The 26,255-nt window shown below is 40.8% G+C and overlaps 2 protein-coding genes across 3 annotated transcripts in view; both read right to left on the bottom strand.

Moving 5' to 3' along the window:
* LOC140133460 (uncharacterized) overlaps positions 1–26,255 on the bottom strand; it is a 374,671-nt gene that overhangs the window by 203,290 nt on the left and 145,126 nt on the right. The gene's annotated exons all lie outside the window — the stretch shown is intronic.
* The window catches only part of RFTN1 (raftlin, lipid raft linker 1), a 258,871-nt gene that overhangs the window by 103,976 nt on the left and 128,640 nt on the right, over positions 1–26,255 (bottom strand). The window contains exon 4 of the mRNA XM_072153674.1: positions 21,929–22,037. Coding sequence (XP_072009775.1) covers positions 21,929–22,037 — 109 coding nt within the window. The remainder of the gene's footprint in view (positions 1–21,928; positions 22,038–26,255) is intronic.

Here is a 26,255-nt window from a genome sequence, read left to right as displayed (position 1 = left end):
AGTTATGTTTTATATATACATTATACTTATTCCGAATCAAGATCCCTATATCCAATGGTCAAAGAGATAACTTATCTTTTTTTCGAGTTTATTATCCTTGTTGATTCAAGAACTTCTTTATTGTTCTGTCATGTGCAGAGACAAGTAATTCAAATAAGAAACACAAGATTTCTAACCCTGTGAATTACTAACTATATCATTTCCCCTCCAGAAGTGCATACAATATTGGAGGGACAGAGAAAAACTATCTATTTCTATCTGTTGGGATTTGATTATCTCCTCCAGTGAGTCAGAGAACAGGGTCCTCTCCCTGGCTACTTTTTTCATCAGCTATAAATTTACTAAAGGACCAGTTATTACCCATTTCCAGATATAATTAAAGATTCTAAATGTTACATAATAAAATAACAGATGGAGGCCGCGAATGAGAGTAGGAATGAATAAATAAATGAATTAATGAATCGTCGCCTGCACTGATTAAATGAGCTGCTGGAATTACATTAGTGTGAATGAGAAGCTTTTGTTTTAAATAAACCGTATGAATAGACACATTAGCAAGTCGTAATAAAGTCTACCTGTCTCTCAGAATGCCGTATGCCACTGACATTTTAATAAGTGGCAAGTTAAATTACATTTTGAATGCCACCTTTAGTACAAAGTGAATGCCTCATAATTATAATGTAGCTGCAGCAGTAAATATCTGTAAAAGCAAATGCTCCCATGATGCTTTAAATACAAATAGAAAATATATTATGCATAATTAAATATTCTTATATATATATATGAGCAAAATATTAACACTTCTTCTAAATAAATGCCATTTATGTTTGCACATTTTGTGTTCAACCCAAAGAACCCCAACAAACAAAATTAGGATTGGAGTGTGATGATCTAATGATCTCCGTACACCATGCACCGCAGCTCATTTGCATGTGTGATTGTGCCTTGTAATATCATTTATACTACATTCACATCCTTGTATCCATCCTTGGCCTCCACTGGGCGTACACTCTGGGAGGTGCGCCGTGAGTTGAGTGCAAATATAAGGACAGTTGTGTCAATGGGAAAACACCCTGAATAACACTCTGAATATCAGCAGGGGGAAGGGGTGGAACAGGAGGATTTATTCCACTATATTAGCATACCGGGACATACAGCATAAACCCTCCGTGGTAAGGTTATATTGGTTACATTAGATTGGTTGAGCATATGTGAGGAGAGGTAGGATATTCCACCACCTCTGACCACCACCAGCTTATTTATATAGAACACCTATAAAAGAATGTATGGGCGGCATGTGTATGGTACCACTCCTATAGACAACACCGAAAATAAACAATCCAAGAACTATTATTGGTGACTGGAAAAAGATATAAATAATAATGACTAAACCACAAAAGAATAAAGGTAATGGTAAACACTTTCTTAACCCCAACATTTTGTTTACAGAAAACAGAGAGGGAGACTAAAAACCTTTACCACACCACATCCATCCACACAACAAGTCCCAAAGTAATATCAATAATATTGCAAAATAAAAACATTCAAAATAAGGAGATAAAAAAAACTAAAGGTAAAGTCAATTTACCTAAGGCATATAGCAGTAATAAGTTATCCCTCAAAAGGAAGCAAATACTAGGAAAACACATGTTTGGGATTCAACTGCCCCTTCCACTTTGGGGTCTGTATCAACTATTGTACCATGTAATACATTTTTACTGCTATATGCTTAAAGGGCACCTACCACCACGATTCTACCTATAAAGGTAGATCGGGTGGTAGGTGGATGTAAGGGACGTGATAATCCTCACGTCTCCGCTAAATTTTGGTACACTTTATGGAACTAATATGTAAATTTTGTTATGCGGCTACTGGGGCGTGGAGTAGCCGGGCACGAGGCTACACAGCGTGACTACTCCACGCTCCAGTAGCCACATTACTCCTCCTACCCCGTTGCGTGCAGAGCACAGCTCCTCGTAGCTGCGCGCCCTCGTCCGTCATGATGGCGTTCTGCGCCTCCGAGGCCGGAGCTACTGCACATGCGCAGTAGCCGGCTTGTCGGACAAGGGAGCGCAGCTACGAGGAGCTGCGCGCCGCACGCAACAGGGTAGGAGGAGTAATGTGGCTACTGGGGCGTGGAGTAGCCGCGCTGTGTAGCCTCGTGCCCGGCCGCATAACGAAATTTACATATTAGTTCCATAAAGTGTACCAAAAGTTAGCGGGGACGTGAGGATTAGCTCTAAAAAGAGCTATCCTCACGTCCCTTACATCCACCTACCACCCGATCTACCTTTATAGGTAGAATCGTGGTGGTAGGTTCTCTTTAAGTAATATGCACTTTACTTAGGATTGTTTATTTATGATGGGCGTTTATATTGTTACTACGGGGCAGAAGTAATATTATTGATATTACCTTTATTCTTTTCCCTTTATTCATTGGTGTCTTCCTCCCACGCATTAGATATTTAGTTTATTCTACCAGAATTGATAGATTTGCCTATTTTAAGGGCTTCAGAGTTGTTATAAGGCTGTTGTAATAACCCAACTAACTCAAAGTCTAATTATATCACCCTCTAAGATAAATGAGATGTCCAAAACCTAAAAGAAAATTTAATTTTTTCTTTTAAGGTTTTACAAAAGTATTTAGTTACCCTACCATTCGATTGCCTTCATCTGCTTGGACCTAGAGTTTATGTGCAACTTTTGTCATATGTCCACATCAGGTTTTTAAATATATATTAGGCACATCGATGGAAAAAAGGTTATGGTGAACTTTGCTGGATGAAAAATGTTTAGTTTTGTGGTTTATTGCATGAGACTACATATGTACATAGATATTCTTCCATACAAACATACAGGGGGTCATTTACTAAGGGCCTGATTCGCGTTTTCCCGACGTGTTACCCGAATATTTCCGATTTGCGCCGATTGTACCTGAATTGCCCCGGGATTTTGGCGCACGCTATCGGATTGTGGCGCATCGGCGCCGGTATGCGCGCGACGGAGATCGGGGGGCGTGGCCAAACGAAAACCCGACGTATTCGGAAAAACCGCCGCATTTAAAAACCGAAAAAGTGTCGCTCGGGAAGCGCTTACCTTCACCTGGTCCGAGGTGGTGCATTCCGGCGCGTTGAGATGATTTTCAGCGCAGCAGCGCCACCTGGTGGACGGCGGAGGAACTACCTTCATAAATCCCGGCCGGACCCGAATCCTGTGCAGAGAATGTGCCGCTGGATCGCGAATGGGCCGGGTAAGTAAATCTGCCCCACAGAGTGTGATGGAGTCTATATGGAAGTACAGGCGGTCCCCTACTTAAGAACACTCGACTTACATACGACCCCTAGTTACAAACGGACCTCTGGATATTGGTAATTTATTGGGCTTTAGTCCTAGGCTACAATAAACAGCTATAGCAGTTATCACATGGGTCTGTAATGAAGCTTTAGTGTTAATATTGATTCTTATGACAACCCAACATTTTTAAAATCCAATTGTCACAGAGACTGGGGTTACAATGATAAAATATACAGTTCCGACTTACATACAAACTCAACTTAAGAACAAACCTACAGACCCTATCTTGTATGTAACCCGGGGACTGCCTGTACAGACTTCTTGCATTGGCTTTTGCTAGTTCCATGACCTGTGAACTTGGCCTCAGGTGCCATTACTGAAATATTATGATTCCCCATTAAATAATATTCTTTTGGCCACTTGTTCATACACTTGTTTAATTGAAGTAGCAGGACGCAATGAAATGATACGAATCACAAGACAGGCAGTAGGAAACAGCTATACACTAAGCTGCTGAAATCCAGTTACAGTAAATAAGTTCCACAGGCCAACATTTCCATCAATATGTGGTCAGTTAGGTCTGTAATGAACTGTGAGATTGAAAGTCACTGCTAGTTAGGAGTAATAAGATTCAGACATTCCTCTTATAGGATTATTCCAATCACTGACTTCTACATTAAAGGACAAGTACAGAGAATGTGTTGGAAAACCCGGAGATGCAAGTATCCTGACATCCTTAGAAAGAATTCGTTTTACTGATGATATTCATATAATCTCCTTTCCATGGGAGAGAGGTCATAAGGTCCTCCGTGCCTTGGGCTAGTTCAGCAAACCATTCCTCCAATGATGGAGTATTTGAAGACCTCCCCTTACAGAGAATGACAGACTTGGCAGCTTGAGAAAATGACGGATCAGAGATTTCTTGTAAGATGACTGTGGCGTGTAAAACAAGCAGTAGGGTAGCAGTATGTAAGCTCCCATAACATCTTGTTTCATAGACAAGACTGCTGACCAAAAATGTTATAGAAAAGAGCAACCTGAGCAAATACAAGTCAAGGGGGTGAGAATTTAACACAATTCTGAGGTGTGTTTTTGTGCCCAAAAAGTTGCATGTCTGTAACTGTGCAATCACGGAACATGCAAAAAATGGTGTATTTACAAACATGCAAGTTTTTGGTTGCAGATACGCGCCCCAGAGTTGTGCTTAATTCCTCTCCCTTACCTGTGCTCACTGATGTATCAGGGACTGAAGAATACCAGAAGAGAATTAAAGTTTAAGCCCTATACCACTGTGAGAGCACTTTAAAACTAGTCAGTTATAAAGTTCCTAGTTATAACTAGGAATTCAGCATTTTGCAGAGATTAGAGAGGGAATGTGGGACAGACCACTGTGCCAACCACAGGGATTCAAAGGGGGAGAGGGCACAACGAAGATAGCTAACCCCATTATTTCAGTTCTTCTTATTAATTCTCGCTAGATTTTTTTTTTCTATGTGCATTGTAACTGCTATTGAAAACATCCTAGAAGGTCAGAGACGGTCAGTGACAGTCACTGAAAGAGAGGGTCACAGTGACAGTCACTGAAAGAGAGGGTCACAGTGACAGTCACTGAAAGAGAGGGTCACAGTGACAGTCACTGAAAGAGAGGGTCACAGTGACAGTCACTGAAAGAGAGGGTCACAGTGACAGTCACTGAAAGAGAGGGTAACAGTGACAGTCACTGAAAGAGATGGTCAAAGACAGCGAAGGTCAGGGACAGTCAGACAGAGACACAGTGAGAGTCAGAAAGAGAGATGGATACATTTAAATTAATATTGGCTAACCCATTCTATTTTGTTATTGCTAATAGCAGTCATCTCCTATCCCAGACAGCGCCGGGATCTACAGCTAGTATATATATATATATATATATATATATATATAGTACTGCACACATTCTATTTCACTGTCATCATGTTTGCTATCTCAGTGCTTTTTAGTAAAACATTTCCATTTTCTGTACATCTTAAGATAAAATGACATGATGCTATTATAGAAATTGTGATTTTGTATATCGTGTCTTATATCCAACATTTGGGTTTAGCACAATTTCTAAAACTCTATAGAGATTGAGTTGGCAGGCTTTGAATGCAATAATGATATTATGGGTTGGGTAAGTGATACAACTATAGGATCCATGTTTATGCAAGAAACAGAAGTAATAATGACTGGGTATTAATGTCAGATTTAGTTGATCGTGATATATAAATCACTAAATTTTTATGTGCTACTAATATTTATACATGGTATATAGTACTGGCTCAGCTTGCTGGGCCTGCACATTTCTGCATCCGCAATAACCATATACCTTATTAATAATTCATCATTGCTTTTGTATATGCTCCTTTTTCCCAATGCTCCAACTAGCTGAATAATGTAGAAAAGTCCAATTTCCCTGATACACAAGAGAATCTGAATTATGAGAAAGCAATATAGCAAAAATGAGGTAAGAATCCATCAAATAAAAAAGTAAAGTAAATTTATACAGTAAATTTATCTATTTGGTCACATCACTGGTTTTCCACCTTCATCTACTGTACACATTATAAGTGACTATATGTTGAAGATGCGGAATCACATAGAGTATAAGTAATGCTGGAGCTATTAGTGGGCATCTAATGGAAACTTTGCGTTGGATTTTCTGTGGCCAATCCACTGCTTAGAATAGGTCACAAGCAAATCTTCTCTAAGTAGTCATATAAGCAAGTTTACACGTGTGTATATGTAGTGGAACAGTTTGAAATATGGACATACAGGGGACCTCAGACTGGGCTGAAGGTTCACCTTCCAAAAAGACAATGGGACACATTTACTTAATCGTCCAGTCGCTATCCCCGCGGTGTGCTGTCCGACGAGGATTCGGAGCTGCCGCGATTCACTAAGATCGTGCATCCAATTTCCTGCATGTGTCGCTTCCTCCCTGAGGTCCACCGGAGTTCACCTTCTTCTTCCCGGTGCATGCAACTGCATGGCTTGCGACACAATTTTGAATGTTAAATCCCGCACGTTGTCCGAATCTGTCGGAACATCCGATGGCCTGCCCCCCACTTTGTGTCGCAAGAAAGCTGGCGCCATTGCAGCAAAGTCCGATTACGTGCGACAAAAACCCCTTCTAAGTGCGGCACACATTGGAAATCGTCGGATGTTCCCACGATAGTGCGGTCCGCGGACCCTTAGTAAATGAGCCCCAATGTCCCTAAGCACACAGCTAAAATAACAAAACAGTGGCTTCAGAACAACTCTGTCACCATTCCTGACTGGCCCTGACCAAAACCCTATTGAGCATCTCTGGAGAGACGTGAAAATGGCTTCCACCAACGATCACCAACCAACCTGAGGGAACTGGAGAGGATCTGCAAGGAAGAGGCAGAGGATCCCCAAATCCAGGTGTGAGAAATTGTTGCATCATTCCCAAAAAGATTTACTAGCTCTAAAGGTTCTTTTACTCAATACTGAGCAAAGGGTCTCAATACTTATGACCAAGCGATACTTCAGTTTTTCTTGTTTAATAAATTAGCTAAATTATCTAAATTTCTTTTTTTTCCTTTCAAGGTGGGGTGCAGAGTGTACATTCATGTGCAAAAAAAAGAACTTTTATGATCTTAACAGTTGGCTGCAGTGAAAAATGTTACTTTCCGTACCCACATAGCCAACTTTGGTCCTTATATTAGTGAATCCTATGCAGATTTTTAGGGTGCCACTATTGGAACAGAAAGTGTTAACTGAGCTTTAAAAAAACATTACAAATCCACTAAATCATTTTGTCCTTTCAAATGCACCTCAGTTCCAGCCCAGCTTTATCAGTGACCTTTTGTCGCCCGCAGGAAGCGGCTGCACTCCAGATATATTTAGAATTGAAATAACTATAATTTGATTTAGCAAATCTGGGAGACAGACACGAGTTAATAGGACAGATACTTTAATGCTCTGGTCCAAATGATCAGGCAGGATAAGCATTAACCCATTCTATAAAACTTACTGATTCTGTCCGCAATTACACAAGTTCCAATGTAATTCCATTTTTATTGGTGATATATTGTAAGTAAATCCCAAAGCAGTCCAACAGGTTGTGAGGCTGATCCCCATACACATAGTAGAGATTTGATTCCTGTTGCCTTCCTCAAATATATCCCAACAGTTTAAAGAAAATCTGTCAGGGAAATTTGGGATACAAAACCAAGTACAGGTTCTTATGGACCAGTATAATTTTTTTTTTTCAGCCACGGACAGACATAACATAAGGCAAACAGGTTTCCTTTAAATGGTATATACAGTAGCATATACTGCAGAAGATTTCTAGAACGTCCTCTTTTACCCTACCTGAGGGGGCTTCTAGTTTAGTGGTATAAATGCAAGAATCAGGTTCTATTAAGTGCAAAATCCCTGGCTTTTCCATTGGTGATTCTCCAGCGGTCTCCAAAGTTTTTCGCTACCTTGGATGTAACAATGGGGCAGATTTATCAATCTAACAAAGAATTTATCATCTTGCGCCAAAAACTGCATTGCACCACATTTATCAAAAGTTTTTAGACATGCAAGTGTGTGCCAAAAGGGTTGTGGCCTATGCATCTTTGTATGCTCTCTTATGGATTATACAGGCGGTCCTCTACTTAAAGGATACCTGTTATCAGGTCTGTGTCACTATTTCTGTCACCTCTACCTGTTGGAGCAGCTCACAAGGATCCTACCCCAGCCTTTATCTAGTTATTTCATACATTAATCATTATAAAATCATCTTTTCTTTATTATGTAAATGAGGCTGGTCACATGGTCAGAGGCAGTGATGTCACTCCTGTTACCCCTCCCCTCTCCTCCCCCTGCTCATGTCTGTGTGTAATGTACAGTAAAGCATTGCTGGTGTGTGTGCTGTATCTGCTGACATGCTCTCCCTCCTAATACACAGAGACACAGACATCAGCTACACAAGTACCTGACCTGTGCTGCAGCCTGGAGCTGCTGTATCTCTACTATACACACACACACTCAGGCTGCAGGGGGCGTGGCCGCCAGCAAGCACATGGAACAGCAATTACATGGAGCAGCTGTCAGTCAAGCACTGGGGGTGTGGCTTTACCTCCCACTCATGAATAAGCTGGACAGCTTGAATATGCTAATGACTCATTGGACATTTCACAGGTCATTTGCATAGAGCTTTAGGACCTCATTGCTTAGGTTTACAGGCATGTAGAGGGACAATGAAGGGATAGAGGCAATGCTTTCTAATGGCAGTTTATGAAAATATATTTAGATTAGGGGGGTTATTTTGCCTGGCGGGTTCTCTTTAAGAACACTCGACTTGCATACAACCCCTAGTTACAAACGGACCTCTGTATATTGTTAATTTATTGTACTTTAGTCCTAGGCTACAATGATCAGCTGTAACAGTTATCAAAGGTGTCTGTAATGAAGCTTTAGTGTTAATCCTGATTCTTATGACAACCCAACATTTTTAAAATCCAATTGTCACAGAGACCAAAAAAGTTCTGGCTGGGATTACAATTATAAAATATACAGTTCCGACTTACATACAAATTCAACTTAAGAACAAACCTACAGACAATATCTTGTATGTAACCCGGGGACTGCCTGTAATGACAGTAATATCAAAGGGAAATGGACAAAACTATGATAAATCTGAATGTAAACGGACATGTTAAAAATAGATTGTTATTAGCACAAAGACCCTAAAACATTGAAGTAATACTGACGGTAAATATGCTAATTTTAAACAAGCCTCAAGTCTCCCCTCATGGCTTTCTGCAGTCAAATCCCCAGCAATAATTGACATACTATGTGCCTGAGATTAGTTTAAAATCCATTCACTTTACTATCACTGTATACTGCTGCGGGTTACTTACCAGCAATTCCATGGCTGCTTATCCAGTGAAACATAACTCCAAAAGTCCTCAGCCTCCAGGTTAAATATTAAGTAGTAAAACACTGTGTAAAACTGACACTGAATGGAATTTGGGGATTGCTGCAGCAGCCTGTGATAGCTGCTTACAGGGGATCACAACAGTATTCTTAGGGTGTTGTCACTTGTCACGTTCTTGTTCCATTTTTGGACCCTTTTTAAACAGACTGAAAATGCTTTCATTTTAAACAGCTGCCTACCCTTCTAGAAATTAAGATAAATAGCTTCAAAGCGGCCAAATGCATGGTAAGGGTGATGGCACACGTGGCGTTTTTGGCCCGTTTTTAAGCAGTCCGTCAAAAAAACCATGCGTTTTTAAAAATGGACAGGTTTGACCAATTATCTTAATTGAAACTGGTCAAAAACGCATGCGTTGGACTGCTTAAAAATGGGCCCAAAAACGCGTTCAAAGCGCCATCTGTGCCATCACCCTTAACATTCAAAAACGCATTAATAGACTGAAAACACGTGCTTTAAAACAGTCCAAGAACGCGACATGTGGCAGCACCCTTATGCTGGCGGCACAAATGGCGTTTTGAACCCATTTTTGGGCCATTTTTAAGCAGTCCGTTAAAAAAATCATGAGCTTTTTGAAAACGCATAAGTTTTTGACTGGTTTTACCAATTATCTTTATGAAAACACCCCAGAAACTGATGCGTTTTCAAAACACGCATGTGTTTTTTAATGCATGCCTTTTTTTACAGACTGCTTAAAACGGCCCAAAAACGGGTTCAAAACGCCATGTGTGCCGCCGGCCTTACTCCTTTCCTTAAAGCAGCCAAATGCATGGTAAGGGTGATGGCACATGTGGCGTTTTTGGCCCGTTTTTAAGCAGTCCGTCAAAAAACCCATGCGTTTTTAAAAATGGACAGGTTTGACCAATTATCTTAATTGAAACTGGTCAAAAACGCATGCGTTTTTTGATGGACTGCTTAAAAATGGGCCAAAAAACGCGTTCAAAGCGCCATCTGTGCCATCACCCTTAACATTCAAAAACGCATTAATAGACTGAAAACACGTGCTTTAAAACAGTCCAAGAACGCGACATGTGGCAGCACCCTTATGCTGGCGGCACAAATGGCATTTTGAACCCATTTTTGGGACATTTTTAAGCAGTCCGTTAAAAAAGCATGCGCTTTTTGAAAACGCATCTGTTTTTGACTGGTTTTACCAATTATCTTTATGAAAACACCCCAGAAACGGATGCGTTTTCAAAAAACGCATGTGTTTTTCAATGCATGCCTTTATTTACAGACTGCTTAAAAACGCCATGTGTGCTGCCGGCCTTACACCTTTCCTTAAAGGAGTTGCCTTTCAATCTCCTGGATCTCTGCTTGCTGTCATTCTATAGAAAGCTTCTATGTTTACTTCCAGGAAATCTGGTCATGTGTTGTCTCACAGGTGCATATTACACAGCTCTGATCCCTCGCAGTGATAATAATGAGCCGTGCACCTGTGTGACATTACCAGGGACAGCCCATGGCAGTCTTACGACGCGGTCGCACGTTCCGCTAGCGCTGCGTTTCCTATCACAATGATTGCACACAGGGGCAGGGCTTGGCCCAATCGTATATATGCATTTCCAGTGAAATGCATGTGAACAATCACCAGTACCCGGTGTCTTATATTGTTTAAATGCAAGACACCAGGTGCTGGTTTCCTAACGCAACGCTAGCGGAACCTGTGAGCGTGTCAGAAGACTGCCATGGGCTCCGTCGTAAATGAATATTATAACCCCTAAATAACTGGTATTCACTTCCTACATGTGGTAGTGGAATCAAGTTTCTCGGAGAATGGAGGATGTGCCCCTTCTGCCTACTTTTAGTCTGTGGTTTCAGGACCCTTGGAGAACCTTCAAAAGTCCTGTAATGGCTCTTGTGTACATGTGTATTTAGAGCAGGATCATGGGCCAAGGTCCTTCTCAGTTAAAATTTTGGTTTGGGTGGCCACAGGCCCTTGACTACCGCCCAAACTACCTACATTATAATTCATTACTGGACACCACAGAAAGTAAACCGTGAAGCTTCCCATAGAACGTCAGCAAGCAGAGAAGTAGAAAAACATGAGAAAAATGTACATAAATTCTATTGGAAAATTGTATGACTTTTTAGTATACAAACCACTTAATTATTTGCTGAAATTAGCTTAGAGTGGAGAACCCCTTCAAGTTTTAAACATTACAGTTATAATATATACAGGCACCTCTATCTAAAGTCAAGTAAGCTACTCGTCTCATATTTCTGATGCAGAACTCTTACTCATCTTTTTAATGTTCAAAAGATGCCTTCTATTATAGGCACGGAGTAATGGAAACTTATGCTCACATATATACGTAAGGCTCAGTGAAGCAGCTATGGGGTGGTTGCACAGGTGGCGTTTTGAACCCATTTTTAGGCCTTTTTTAAGCAGTCCATTAAAAAACGCATGCGTTTTGAAAACGCATCCGTTTTTGACCGGTTTTCGCAATTAATTTAATTAAGATAATTGGAAAACGGACAAAAACGGTCAACAAACTCATGACACAACGCATCGTGTGACAGCAGTGACAGAAAAGAAGAGGACTATGACCCCAATAAGATATTTTATTATATATTTTCATTACACTTTTAGGAGAGCATAACAGAAACTAAGAAAAGTTTTCTGTTCACATTTCCCTATAGAGGTCAATGATGCATCTTTCATTACTTATCCGTTATTTATAGAAAACAAGAAGATGTGGACTGCTGCGCTATTTTAAGGAGTACAATGGGTGGGTGAACGTGTGTTCCCAACCTCTTCCACCTAGTGGAGCATATAAGAAAGTACACGTGGTGGAGAACTGTGTTAAAAAATGAATTTTATTGAGATCAAAACAGTAAAATCCACACGTAGTGGAGGATCAAGAGGATAAGTGTATCGATGCAAAAACCGACAAAGAAGAGGGAAAGTTGGGCTATGGTGGTGCGCCCAATCGGATATGTGGGGCTGGCGGTCCCTATGAAACCCTACCGGGGTGGTGTCGGGACCTGATGTGCCCTGCTTGAAATGCCTAAACTCGGGGCCACAGCCCTATGCGGCTGCCGCCCCGACTGGAACCTCACCCTTCACTCGGTCACCTAACCCTAAGATGAGTGGGGAGAGGAAGGGGTGTACCAGGAAGCATGAAGAGGGGAGGATTGGCCTTACGTCCTAATTGGTCAGAGGTCAAGTGGGTAAGTCCTGAGCGGTCAGAGGACAGTATTAGAAGCAAGGGGAGATCGTACTGGTTCGTAGGGAGACAGTACTGGTCTAGGTACCCGGATAAGGATAAGAGATAGCGTAGATAAGCAATTCTCCAGGGAGGCAAAGTTATTAGAGTTCTTGTAGGTCAGGATTCCCTACATGCCATGTTTCGCCTATATGATATAGGCTCCTCAGGGGAAATGTGACCAGAATTATGGGTGCTTGTCAGGGGTCGGGTATCCGGGGTGTGCTTGTATGCACAATGGACCAATTGTCTTATTAGGAAGGTGTGGGGCAGGAGGTTGTCAATGCGGTGAGGCACAGGTTGCCTGCCGTCAGATGGCACAGTGGTGTCGTGCTGGTGCGCTGAATTAGGAGCGTCCAGATACGAGGAGTCAGTGGAACTGACTCCTCGTATCTGGACGCTCCTAATTCAGCGCACCAGCACGACACCACTGTGCCATCTGACGTGCTGGTGCGCTGAATTAGGAGCGTCCAGATACGAGGAGTCAGTTCCACTGACTCCTCGTATCTGGACGCTCCTAATTCAGCGCACCAGCACGACACCACTGTGCCATCTGACGGCAGGCAACCTGTGCCTCACCGCATTGACAACCTCCTGCCCCACACCTTCCTAATAAGACAATTGGTCCATTGTGCATACAAGCACACCCCGGATACCCGACCCCTGACAAGCACCCATAATTCTGGTCACATTTCCCCTGAGGAGCCTATATCATATAGGCGAAACATGGCATGTAGGGAATCCTGACCTACAAGAACTCTAATAACTTTGCCTCCCTGGAGAATTGCTTATCTACGCTATCTCTTATCCTTATCCGGGTACCTAGACCAGTACTGTCTCCCTACGAACCAGTACGATCTCCCCTTGCTTCTAATACTGTCCTCTGACCGCTCAGGACTTACCCACTTGACCTCTGACCAATTAGGTCGTAAGGCCAATCCTCCCCTCTTCATGCTTCCTGGTACACCCCTTCCTCTCCCCACTCATCTTAGGGTTAGGTGACCGAGTGAAGGGTGAGGTTCCAGTCGGGGCGGCAGCCGCATAGGGCTGTGGCCCCGAGTTTAGGCATTTCAAGCAGGGCACATCAGGTCCCGACACCACCCCGGTAGGGTTTCATAGGGACCGCCAGCCCCACATATCCGATTGGGCGCACCACCATAGCCCAACTTTCCCTCTTCTTTGTCGGTTTTTGCATCGATACACTTATCCTCTTGATCCTCCACTACGTGTGGATTTTACTGTTTTGATCTCCTGCTGCGCTATTTTGTTCAATGGAATTTCACGAATGTACATGTGAACTAATCCTAATCAACAGGTGAATTTGCCCTGGAACTTTACTCATGATTTTTGATATTCAATGAAACTCAGGTATTCTGAGTTCAGTGAGCTCAGCTTTTAAACGTTTAATATATTATGTGATCATGGAACTATCTAGGGGTATGTTCACATCTGCATTGGCTCCATATGAATCTGTTTAAAATCCCAAATTTCATTTAGTCAATGGGGGTCACCTTGAACGCCCCACTTTTAAATGCTATTCTATACCTATAATGGAAGAGAAAGAATAGAAATCCAGCAGAGATCTCAACATGGCCGCATCGTATAGACTCTTTAAAGTAATTACATAAAAGCTTTGTTCTTATCATGATACCTTGAGGGAAATCCATTATCAAAAACCATCATGATAAACCAGGGACACTTACTTATAGATCCAGGCACCGTGACTGTGGTGATTGTCTTATATGTGTTATTCATGGCCTTATTACTCTTAAAATAAACTCTTAAAATTGTGTTAGTTAGCCTAAAGGGCTCTGGGGTGAGTTACCAGAGCCCCCCTTTGCTGCAGCTTCACGGGCTGTTACTCTGTCTCTCAACCTTCCAATCTGTTCCCTCAGCACTCCCCCCTCCCTCTGCGTAATGTAATCTTACTACAGCAGAGATATTATCAGCACACAGTTGGATGGGGAGTTCTCCTGCACAGTGAATCTGCAGCAAAGAGGGTCTCTGGTAACAACCCCTGAGCACTTCAGGCTCATTAGTATAATTTTATAAGCTGGATCAATAAGTAAGTGTCCCTTGTTTATTGTGCTTGATTTTGATGGTAAATATACTTTAACAGTCTACAAACTAAAATAATTTAAAAGCATTTTTGTCTACATAACAAAAGAAAGCTTCAGCAAAATAACGTTTAAAAGCAAACATTTATGATGTCACATCTAGAACGTCTTGGGGCATTAATCCTGTCCCTGCTATCAGGTCTTTGTCTCCGTATGAGTTAAGACAACAGATGTATTTTCTCACTTTACACTGTGACTCTCGCTAGTGAATATTTTATGTGTGTAATAAAAGTTACAGCCCTACTGTAGTGAAGTATATTGTCCAAGCGGCACCTACCCTTATAAATTACAAGTAACAGGCCAGCAGTCTGTGCTCCCACATTTAACCATTTTTTGCCTATACAGCAGAGATAAAGCAAGCACAAGCAAGAACTGCTATAGTTTTGTTACTTTGTTGCATGTTACTTAGGAACGAGAGCTATTAATTATTCTTAATTACCTTAAACACTTCTCCCTACACATAAAAGTCAGAATGATCTAGCAAGATTACACAGGAAAATAATGGAAAGAAATATAAGTACAATGTCTATGAGGAGTCTACTATTCAACGCTAATGACACTCAGCCTTGATGTCAAGTGTCACTTGTCAAACCAATTACATTGATGCAAATAAGGTTTCATTTTGCTTATGAAGGCGGCTGAACACAATAACTTTATACACGGTAATATATGACAAGGAGAGATGAAGATAAAAGGAGAATGATGGGGAAGCTTAGGCCTCTGTTTCTTAGTATCCTTGTGATATCTTAGCAGGAACGCGGCTAGGGTGGTAAAGGATCCGGGGACTGGCCCCAATGCATGTGTATTGCACTTACAGTAATGTCCTCTCCTGTACATAACCCCTCACATTTGGTTGTGCCAATAACAACTTTATTGTCAGTATATACAGCTACAGATAATACAGGAGAAATCCCTACTTGTTACATCCAGTGACTGTAGGTGACGTGTCCTCCATGTTCTCAATTACGCCCTGCATCACCATGTCTCCTCTTTAGCCATATGTCGTTCCTGTGGAGTTCACCACACAGACGTCTTATGTTCTTCATTGTCCCTACATCTTGCATTTAAACAAAACAAGACACCAGGTGCTCGTTACCGACCACATGCCTTTCCCTTGCCCATCCTAGTGCCACGTGTGGCTCCCCAGTAATGTCCTCACACAGCTCACCAGTAATGTCCTCACATAGCTCCCCGGTAATGTCCCTACACAGCCCCCGTAATGCCCCTCACACAGCCCCCCGTAGTGTCCCTCACAGAGCCCCCCGTAGTGTCCCTCACAAATCCCCCCAGTAATGTCTTCACACAGCCCCCCAGTAATGTCCCTATAGTGCCCCCCCCCCCAGTATTGTCCCCCACACATCCCCCAGTAATGTGATCATGACAACATCACAGGTCCTGCAGCCTCCAGGCAGTAATATTCTCCGGGAGGCTACAGATCCTGCAGGGGAAAGCAGTATGCCTAATGCACACTTTCTCATTACAATCTGTGTCCTGAGAACACAGATAGTAATGAGAATAGGGAGGAATGCCCGGGCAGCTGACAAATTTCCTGCTAACCTGGGGAGATCTGGGGCTCTGGCCAAAAGATTTGGGGTGCAGGCCCCAGATCTTTTGACCTAGCAATGCTCCTGCTTCTTAGGATCCTAGAAGAATGAGACCCTGTCCAATGTTGGTATCATAACAATGGCACTATCACCTATTGCAGTGGCGGCGATTCTATGGCACGTGTGCCAAAGGTGGCACTTTATGGGCACCCAGGCCATCACCCCAGCACAGAGTTCGTCAGACAGGACTCAAGGCCTCCTGTAGTCCCATGAAGCTCAAGAGATGTTGAGTGCTATTTTAACCCCTTCCTGCACTTGGACGTGATAGTAAAACCTTGCGGCCACATTTTACATAGGCTCTCTGCATGGATTAGAGCTTACCAATGGAAATTGGTATTGAAATTGTGCAAGCAATATTAATCTATATTAATACGAAAATTAATCAATAGTAATCTGCAAACCCATCTGCTTACAATCTATTGCCAATGTGTACCCTTTCACAATGTAGGGGCTCTTTGTGTGTCCTTGCTGATGGGACCACAAGACACTGTCCCAAGGCACTGTGACTTATGTGATCATAGGACACAAGCACTGTGACTTGTAGGATTGCTGAATAAAGACAAACTGATTTATGGCAGCACAGATTACTGGCATTATGATTTAGGGAAATGCATGAAACTGTACCATGAGTTATGTGAGATGAAAACAATAGTGTTGTCACCTATGAGAAGCCAGAATAAAGGCAATATGACATGTTAGACAAATGACACTTAGAACAACAGCATTGCTCACACAGGGACATGAACCTACAAAGCACTTAATAAGTAGATAATTATCTGAATATTGTGCAATGACTTTAGATCTGTCTGTATGGAAAACATCAAACACCCCTTTTATATGCTGTTTTTCTCTTTTTAATACTGGCAGAAAAAAAAAAAGGGCAACAATATCTATCTATTGAATCCTGCTAACTAAGATATATATCTATTGGGGGTTACCCAGAGTATGATAACCCTGCCGTGTCGCAGCCAGATACATCAAGAGGCGGAAAGGAGGAAATAATTAACGTAACGCTGGCATATCACAGAAGCCCCGATAAATACCCCCTATTTTATCCATATATCTTTGTTATCCATCTAACTATTGTATCAATCTATCTATGGCAATGATGGCAAACCTATTGGAGATAGAGTGCCCAAGCGACAACCAAAACCCACTTAAATGTCGCAAAGTGCCAATATGACAATTTAAGCAGCAACTTATTGATCCCTGCTGTATCAAGTTTTAATTGTATTGGAGGAGAAATTTGGATTGTAGCTTCCTTCCAGCAGGAGCTCCAATGACAATCCATCTCTATGCAGCCCTTCCCGCTTCTCCTGTAGTCCGGGCAGCCAAGGATGTTGCTTTAAAATAGCGCTGAGCTTGGCACGTCCTGGGCTGTATTGGATCACAGGAGAAAGCCTTGAGTCCTACCTGGCAATTTATTATTTGGGGTGAAGGCCTGGGTGCCCACAGAAAGGGTTTCGAGTGCCACCTCTGGCACCCGTGCCATAGGTTCGCCACCACTGATCTATGGTATCTAGTTATCTATTGTATCAATCTATCTACTGCCATAAGCTATAGAAATAAATGCGTGCTTCATAAGTTAAAATGTAAACACGTTTTCACATCAGTATATTTACATAGAACGCTCTGCCCTATAAAGCTACAAAACCTAATTTAATCGGAGCCCGAGGTAATTCATGATAGGCTAAATGTTCAAAGTATAAATGTTTGTGCAATATTGGAGCTTTAAGTGGCATCTCCTACTTCAGAGGGAATGATATTCAGCTTATGCTTGCCCTGCCTTATTATTAATAACTTTATAGCTAAGAACTATTTCTGCAGTTTTTGTAAAGAAAATCTTTTTCAAATAAGCACCATATTTTTCAAAATATATAAGACGCTTCTTAGGTTTAGTCTTCAAAAAAAGTGAAAATTATAAATGACATCAATTAAAAATTCCCTAGTGGTCAGGCACACATATCAGCACAATACATATCCATTCGACAACACACACAACTCTACCACATCTATCTGTTCCCTTACACACACCCAGAAACATCCATTCACTCACACACATCTCTGCTACATCAATTCAGTTGCCCACATATAAAACTTTGCTACATCCAGTCATTCACAAAAACAGCTCTGCTACATCAACTCATTCACTCAAACACACAGCTATGCTACATCCATTCACTCACATACACAGCTCTACTAAATACATCCATTCACTTACACACACAGCTCTCTTCCATCCACTCCAACATAGCTCTACTAACTCCATCCAAACACACTCTACTACATCCCACCATTCACTCACATACACAGCTCTGCTACAGCTAGTCACTTAAACACACAGTTCTGCTACATCCATCCATTCTCTCACACACATCTCTTTAACATCAATCCACTCACACACAAAACTCTTCTATATAAGCAGTAGTAGGCAGTATGAAGAAAATATTTTTGCAATGTGTTTGCAATTGCCGTGCCTTTAACCACGCAAAAGGAAGTAATTTAAGTAGTAAGTGCCTTTTAATGGAAATCAACCACTGAAAAAACAAAAAAGTCTACAAATACTAACCTCTTTTCCTCTTCACTTTGATCTCGGCTCTGTCTGTCGCTAGTCTTGACATGCCAGGATCATCTAGCAAACAAACTTATAATTAGTAGCAGAGAGTGCAGGGATAAGATGCTAATTATGCACGCTCCTGCACCTACCTGTCCCATGCAGGGATTATGGGAGAGCGAGGTGGCGTCACGGGAGAGGCGTGAATTCACGTCTTTTGTGTAACGTCATCTCACGTCACCGCATGGGAGAGGGAGATGGTGAAATCATGCATAATTAGCAACCTGGAGTGCTGGACATCTTGTCCCTGCACTCCGTGCTGCTAATTATAAGTTTGTTTTCTAGGTGATTCCAGCATGTCAAGACTAGTGACAGACAGCTCCAGGATGAAGATGAAGAGGAGCGGAGGCGAGTATTTGTAGCCTTTTATTTGTTTTTTTTTTTAGTGATTGATTTCCTTTAAGCGATTGTTAAATATATTAGGAGGATCACGTATTGATGTGTCTTTTACTTTTCTTTTTGTTCAGATGTGGGTGTCATGACATGATGAACATTTAAAGAAAATACTGCTTTGCAGTACTATGGTATTGTGATACATGTGTATGCTGTACAAAGTAATGTCTTTATATGCTCCCACCCAATGGTAGGTTTTTTAAATTAAAGCCTTTTTAGGTCTTACAGTCTTTTTTAAGCATGTCATAGTTTTGCATTAAATTGTTCTCCTAAAATATTGGATCCTCATCCTAATTTGAGCTTAGTAAAGCATAGAGACATCTGTAAGGAAATCTAACACATTCAGTTAATAGAAATTATTCAGGGTAGAATTTCAACAGAATATAAAAGTAGAAATATGTTTTTTTACCGTTACTAAATTTACATTTATCTCACAAGTTTGAGTCATAACAAGAAAGCACATAATCACCATGTGTTCTGAAACTCTGAAACGTTGGCCCTTCCGTCTAACCTGCAATCTGTTCTGATTAGTACAAGATCAATTTGTATTTTTCCTACCTGCGAATGTGAGAAGGCACTTAAAGACTGGTATACGTAATAATCCCTGTAGGATAGATGGATGAAACAAACATCTCCACTGTAAATTAAGACTATCATTACCATTTTTACACTTCATTATGGAAGACGACATCTTCTCACAGCCTACAGTACCATGAAGATTTGACTTGCTTTATCGAAAACACTTTTTTTTTCTAAGTAGATTTTCTATTTAAAGCTAAATTATACTTCCCAAAATCTAACCGAATCCAAGAGAATAATATAAAATCCAGGCAATTTAGCAGCAAGAGACGGCTTACCAAAGTGTTTGTGCGTTTAACGCGCCTCATGCTCACAGAGTAGCCAAAATGTGAAGGTTACCACAAAATAAAGCTTTGCCGTTTTGTTATTAATTTGTTCACAAACCAAAGCGAGAAGGTCAAACATGCCCGCGCATTTCATACAAAATTTTTTACCTCACGGTTTGAGTCATGCCTTTGAATGACTCCATCTTACAAAAAAAAGCATAATTGGACTTCTGAATAACTCAAGAAAGATCTTTGAAATATATTTTTTTCCTGGGACTGAGAAACATGATTACCGCAATCATTGTAAAATAGGCATGCACTGAATTATACTAAGCAGGCTTTAAGGGAACAAAAAGCCAAACGAGAACAAGATATGCTATTGTCCATCATGGTTCTTTTATGTAAAACTGATTTTCCATATTTGCTGAAGAAGTAACTATTTAGCCTTGAACTAGCTAGCTTAGGAGATCAAAACACTTGTCAAAATCAAGCACTGCATTGCAGACCGCCAAACGTAATTACACAGAAAATATGAACTATGTTCTTTAGAAATTGAGTTAATAGGGGAGACTTATTATGGCTTTCTCTCCAGGGATCAAGTACAAGAATGAATCAAAGATTGCTGATAGGCTTGGACAAGAGCAAAGAAAAGATTTACCCAGTAAAATTAATAACCAATGAAATGTTCAAAAAGACATCTGCTACTGTCTCTGTACACTCTAATATCAGCCCACTGCGTTTGTGTATCTGACCCTCACTGATGCCCAAGGAGTGAACTCTTCTAAGGACAGACCATTACTTGCAAGTTGCAGAAAATCCCTTTAAGTAATAATGAAAGACTTAAAAGGCTTAGAATTTTATTCAAATATATCTCTGTCTTCAAGTTAAGAAGTTAAAAAAACTAGTAAGAGTTGGACTAGAAAGTCTTATGCAGCACCAGATTGATCCCTGATGCTGGATGATAAATGTCTGAAGACTGTCTAGTCACACTCTGCACCATCTAATAGTTGGTCTAATTTATGCCAGAAACTTGCTTAAAAATGTCCTTAAATTAGGGCCCTTTAATAAAGCCATTCCCCTTTTCTGAGGCCACTCCACTTTTTAATTTTTTTTATAACTTAAAGAGAGCCTGTCACCAAGAATGTCATTCTTAGCTGGTGACAGGTTCGAACAGCCTATGCTATGAAGATTTTAAAAATGCTTTTGTCAGAATTGTGAATACTGCCACTACTTTATTTCACATTACCTGGCTCCCTGCCAGCAGCATGTAGTGAGTCCCAGGATGAGGCATCTGAAGCAGCCTGTGTGCCTGTGTCTCAATCTCCTCATAACATTCTTCCTCTTCTCCACACTATTCCCCTCCCTCTCCTGTCTGCTCAATGCACATGACAGGAAGTAGGGAGTGAGCTGGATGAGTGTAGAGAATAGGAGTCTGAGACGCAGGGGTACAGGCAGCAGCTGCCCACCAGCCAGGTAATGTGAAATTAAGTTTTATAAAGGGGTGGCAGTATTCATAATGCTGGCAAATGCATTTTCCTAATGACAGGTTCACTTTAACAGTGCAGAAAATAATAGTTAACTTTGTAATATACTGTATTAAAAAACATGCTTATGTGTTCGTCACAGTCCCGGGAGAGGCTTATCTCATCAAAAAGATGAATCTTCAAGTGAAATGTTCTGTAGGTATGGATTAGCTCACATATCCATCAGAAGTGGAAGTCTAGCATTTTTAAGATTTTTGCCCCATCATTACCTTCAAAGACTGAACCTTCAAGAGAAAGGTCTCGATGTGTAAGAAAAATAAAAGCTCCAGCTGGACAGGCCATAGACAGCCCAGGAATTTGTATCAATGACTTGTATCTGAAATTAGATGCTACTTACCCTCTTTACCAAGTCTGGGATCAGTTTCTGATCAGCTTGTTGATCAGCAGACATGCAAGGTTGTACTTCCAAGCAATAATCTTCAGTATTCTGTTCACAAGTTAAGTTTCTGGGAAGATAAAGACGGATCGTGTAAGAAACACGTTTTAAGGATCAGAAGTATGAAGGATTTCATTTTGACAAGGCATACATACATACATACATACATACATATATACATACATACAAGTTAATTATATAAACAAAGTTAGTGTTTTTATGGATTCTTGGCGGTGACCATTTTTGAAAAAAAAACAAAAGGAAAGTCCAGACATTTCTTTATTTAAATCATTTAAGCCATTTTACAGACTTGTTTTGAGGAACTTATGCAAAAATGACAAGAGGAAATGTTCTTCCGAGCAACCGTCCGACCGTCCCTTCACATGAACCATAAGTTTTAAGGTAGCAGTGAAGTAAATTTTCTTTGTCCCATTCTGGAAAATGTATTAAAATAGTCCCTTCCCAGAATCCCCTCCTGAGCATGCATGGCCTCCAAGTCTCTTTACACCTTCAGAGGCAAAATCTCCATACGGGAAATCTACCATCAATCAGGATAAACCAGGGGCACTAACTCATAGCTCCTGGCATGGCAACTGTGGTAATTCTCTTATATTTGTTAGCTATGGCCTCCCTACTTCTAAAATCAAGTTATCCAAAATTATGCTGATGAGTCTGAAGGGTTCCTGGGGGTGTTACCAGAGCCCTTCCGTGCTGCAGATGCACAGCCTGTAAAGCTAGAGAGACTCTGGTAATACCCCCAGCATAATTTAAAAAATTTATTTTAGAAGGAAAGAGGCCAATACCTCTCTGAGCCCTAGGTATGCCCCTTTGTGCCAATCGGGCTTGTTGCTTAAACTTCATGTTCAAAATCTCAAAAGACAGACGAGCGGATTGGGCATTTATTTATTTAATTGGTTCACACAAAGATATATTAAAATTTACTGTCTCCTGTTAATTGTGTTTCTTGTGGATGTACAGTTCGGAGACTTTGAATTCTCCAGTCGTCATCTGGTGAGATTCTCGTTCTTGTAACCTAATTTGTTGTCTGTCATTAATAAAAGAAATTATAAAAAAAAAAGAAGGAAAGAGGCCATGGATAACACCAACAGTCACAACCTGGATCTGTGAGTAAAGGTCCTTGGTTTATCATGCTTGATTTGGATGGTAGATTTCTTTTAAGGAGTCTTCCCCGAACTGCTCCTCCAACCTTTCATTTAGCCAAACAAGTTCCCTACACTGTGCTGATGATATACAAAAACATTGAAATAGCACTGTCCACAGTTAGGAGTCTGTTCCTTCTGGTATAGAAAAACTGGTCTGGCTTTTATCCTACATCATGTCACTAGGCTTCTTGGTAAGTCATGCTTTGATATATTGGGAGTTGCCTTTTAGGGTAGCACTGAGGTAAAGTTTTCCTTTTCCCACACTAGAAAATGTATTTGCATATTAAATTCCCAAAGATATCAGTTAAACATCACTGTACTTGTAAATAAAGGCTTTTTTGGAGGGTAAAGGGTCTAATCCAGTGTAACAGCTGCAATGTAACAGCTTTCTGCCATCCCTTATGCATTGCTGTTCTTTGGGATCTTTCCAACCAAAAATTGCCCCAATTGTAAAATAATCAGAGAAAAAAATTCAGATTGAAGGGAACTATATTTACATAAACAGTTTTTATGTTTTTATGAGAAGTTCCTTTGATTTTTAAGCATTGCCCCCCTCCCTAAATAGAATCCAGTCAACAGTTTCTTGTTTTTGCTTTTATAGTTCAACCTTGGATTTCCTCTTATTTTCCTATTAATCAGGCGTCATTGTTTATATTCTTTCTGGAACAAGGTACATCACCAGCAATATTTCAGAATAAAGAAAAGCAATTATACGGCGCGAAGAAAGAAGAAAGAATTAAGTTTTGGGCAAACAAAAGAGTCCAATACAATGAACATCTCTAGTGAGCCTTTTTTTAATCATGGAAGATTACACTCTTCTATAATCGTATTATTTGTCATTGTATGGAGCCTAACAGGAGACTGAAGTGCAGGTTATACGACTGTTTGTCCTGCTGCGTCTTCACATTAATGGTAAGAATCATTTTTTCATCATTATCCTACAGGCAACTTCTAACGCTGTACATTAACTAGAGATATGCCTGGGGCTATTCCTGGGGCTCTAGTGACCACTTAGGAGACCAAACCACTACAGAGGAACATACGTTGCAACCTAATCATATTTGTAGATATCAACAAGCTATGTATTGCAATCGAGAGACAAAAGGGAGACAGTGTAAAGTATCAGGCCTACAGTGTTGTGTAAGCAAATCTTTGAGTATGTTTTAATTAGCAGTAGTACAGTGAACAATGCACATATATTTCAGGGCTGTAGCTGGACTTGAGAACTCCTTTGACAATCTCACAATACAACCTCCCTTTTGCTTCAAGCAAGTGCATTAGCATGCTTCTGTTTAGATATTACAGCAGTGGGGAGGAGTTGGGGAGCAGTTGTAATGCAGACAGTAGAGAACACTGCAATTTGAAGAGAGACAACATGGTGGCGGAGTTGTTAGCACTACAGCCTTGCAGCGCTGGGGTCCTGGGTTCAAGTCCTATCCGGGTCAACATCTGCAAAGAGTTTGTATGTTCTCTCTATGTCTGCGTGGGTTTCTTCTGGGTCCTGCGTTTCCTCCCACACTCCAAAACATACTGGTAGGTTGATTAGATTGTGAGCCCCATAGGGACAGGCACTGATTTGCGCTATATAAATAAAGGATTTATTATTATTAGTGCAGCCACAATCCTAGAATATAATGTTTTCTAATACCAACTACAACCGCTGCTACCAACACAAAGTTAGTTAGGCTCCATGCACATGACACGGGACGGGTGGAGATGAAGTGCTCCTCACTCCTCCTTCTTTATCCATAGAGAGCCAGGGAGCTGCGGTAAAACGGGCAGGAATAGGACCTGTACTATATCAAGAGTTGTGGCCGGCTGGCTTGGTCGCAGTTCAGTGAGACACGAAAAAGTTGACCATAATGGCCTTAGAAGTAGAAGTGGGGTCATTCAATATGTTATCAAGTGGTTCTACTTAGTGTTCTCTGGGAGGAGGTGAGGAGGTGCTCCATACAATTGGTGGGAATTCAAACCATGATAATCATAATATAACCATTAAAACAACTTGTACCAGCACGATCAGTTACTACTCACCCGTATCCCAAAGTACTTCCTACAATAATTACATTTAACATTTGCATAATCAATCTAACCTTCAAATCCCAAAGAGGGCAGCCCCTGTGAGAAACTGGAAGTGTTAATTATGTTGCTTTTTTTCGAGGTGCTATTTTTACATCTCAGCAAAGCAATGAAGAAATACCAGGTATAAAAGTCATGCTGTTAATGGCAGCATGACCCAACTCATTTATTCTGCCAATCTTCACCATTTTCACCTGCGTTTGTTAATCGCTGTGTAAACACTGATCACTCTGCCAAGTCTAAATATTAGGAGGATCATACGCGAAAACAGAACATTCTCTGCCGTCGGCAATCACAAATGATTACCTTGAAAAATGGATAGAAAATAGTTGTTGTTGAACATGGTTCTATTGTTCCATATTACTACTGCGGATTTTACAAGTTTTGGAAATAAAGCCGCCAATGCAGACAATGCAGCCTATGTGTAGACCTTGAGCCGCAATGGAGCGCCACAATTTAGGCAAGTATATTTATAGGACAATGATAACTCCGTGTATTTGGGACTGCATTATCCAAATGACTAGAAAGCTGGACAACAGACACTGAAAGTCACATTTTTCTCAGAGGCAGAGCATAGTATGTACCATTAGAGTGGGGGGCCGCAATAATTATCACATAGTTTAACTCTGATTGATGCATCAGACAAATCCAATATACTATACTTTGTTAGATGTTGGGCAGAAGAGTAAAGTATAACATTGGAATTCAAAGGAAAAAAAGAGGATGTCATTAGACCAAATTGGGCCTAGTACTAGTTTTGAAATGATGGGAGCATTCTAAAACGTAACCTTTAATATATATATATATATATTTATTTACAGGCAGTCCCCAGGTTATGTAGAAGATAGGTTCTGTAGGTTTGTTCTCAAGTTGAATTTGTATGCAAGTCGAAAATGTATATTTTATAACTGTAGCTTCAGACAATTTTTTTTTTTACCCCAGTGACAATTGGAGTTTCAAATTATTTTACTGTAATTGGACCAAGGATTATCAATAAAGCTTCATTACAGACAACTCACAGCTGATCATTGCAGTCCATTCATCAT

This window comes from Engystomops pustulosus, chromosome 5 (assembly GCF_040894005.1).
Source record: "Engystomops pustulosus chromosome 5, aEngPut4.maternal, whole genome shotgun sequence".
NCBI lineage: Eukaryota > Metazoa > Chordata > Amphibia > Anura > Leptodactylidae > Engystomops > Engystomops pustulosus.
The sequence above is the reverse complement of the archived record's forward strand: the minus strand, read 5'-3'. Positions and strand labels throughout refer to the sequence as shown.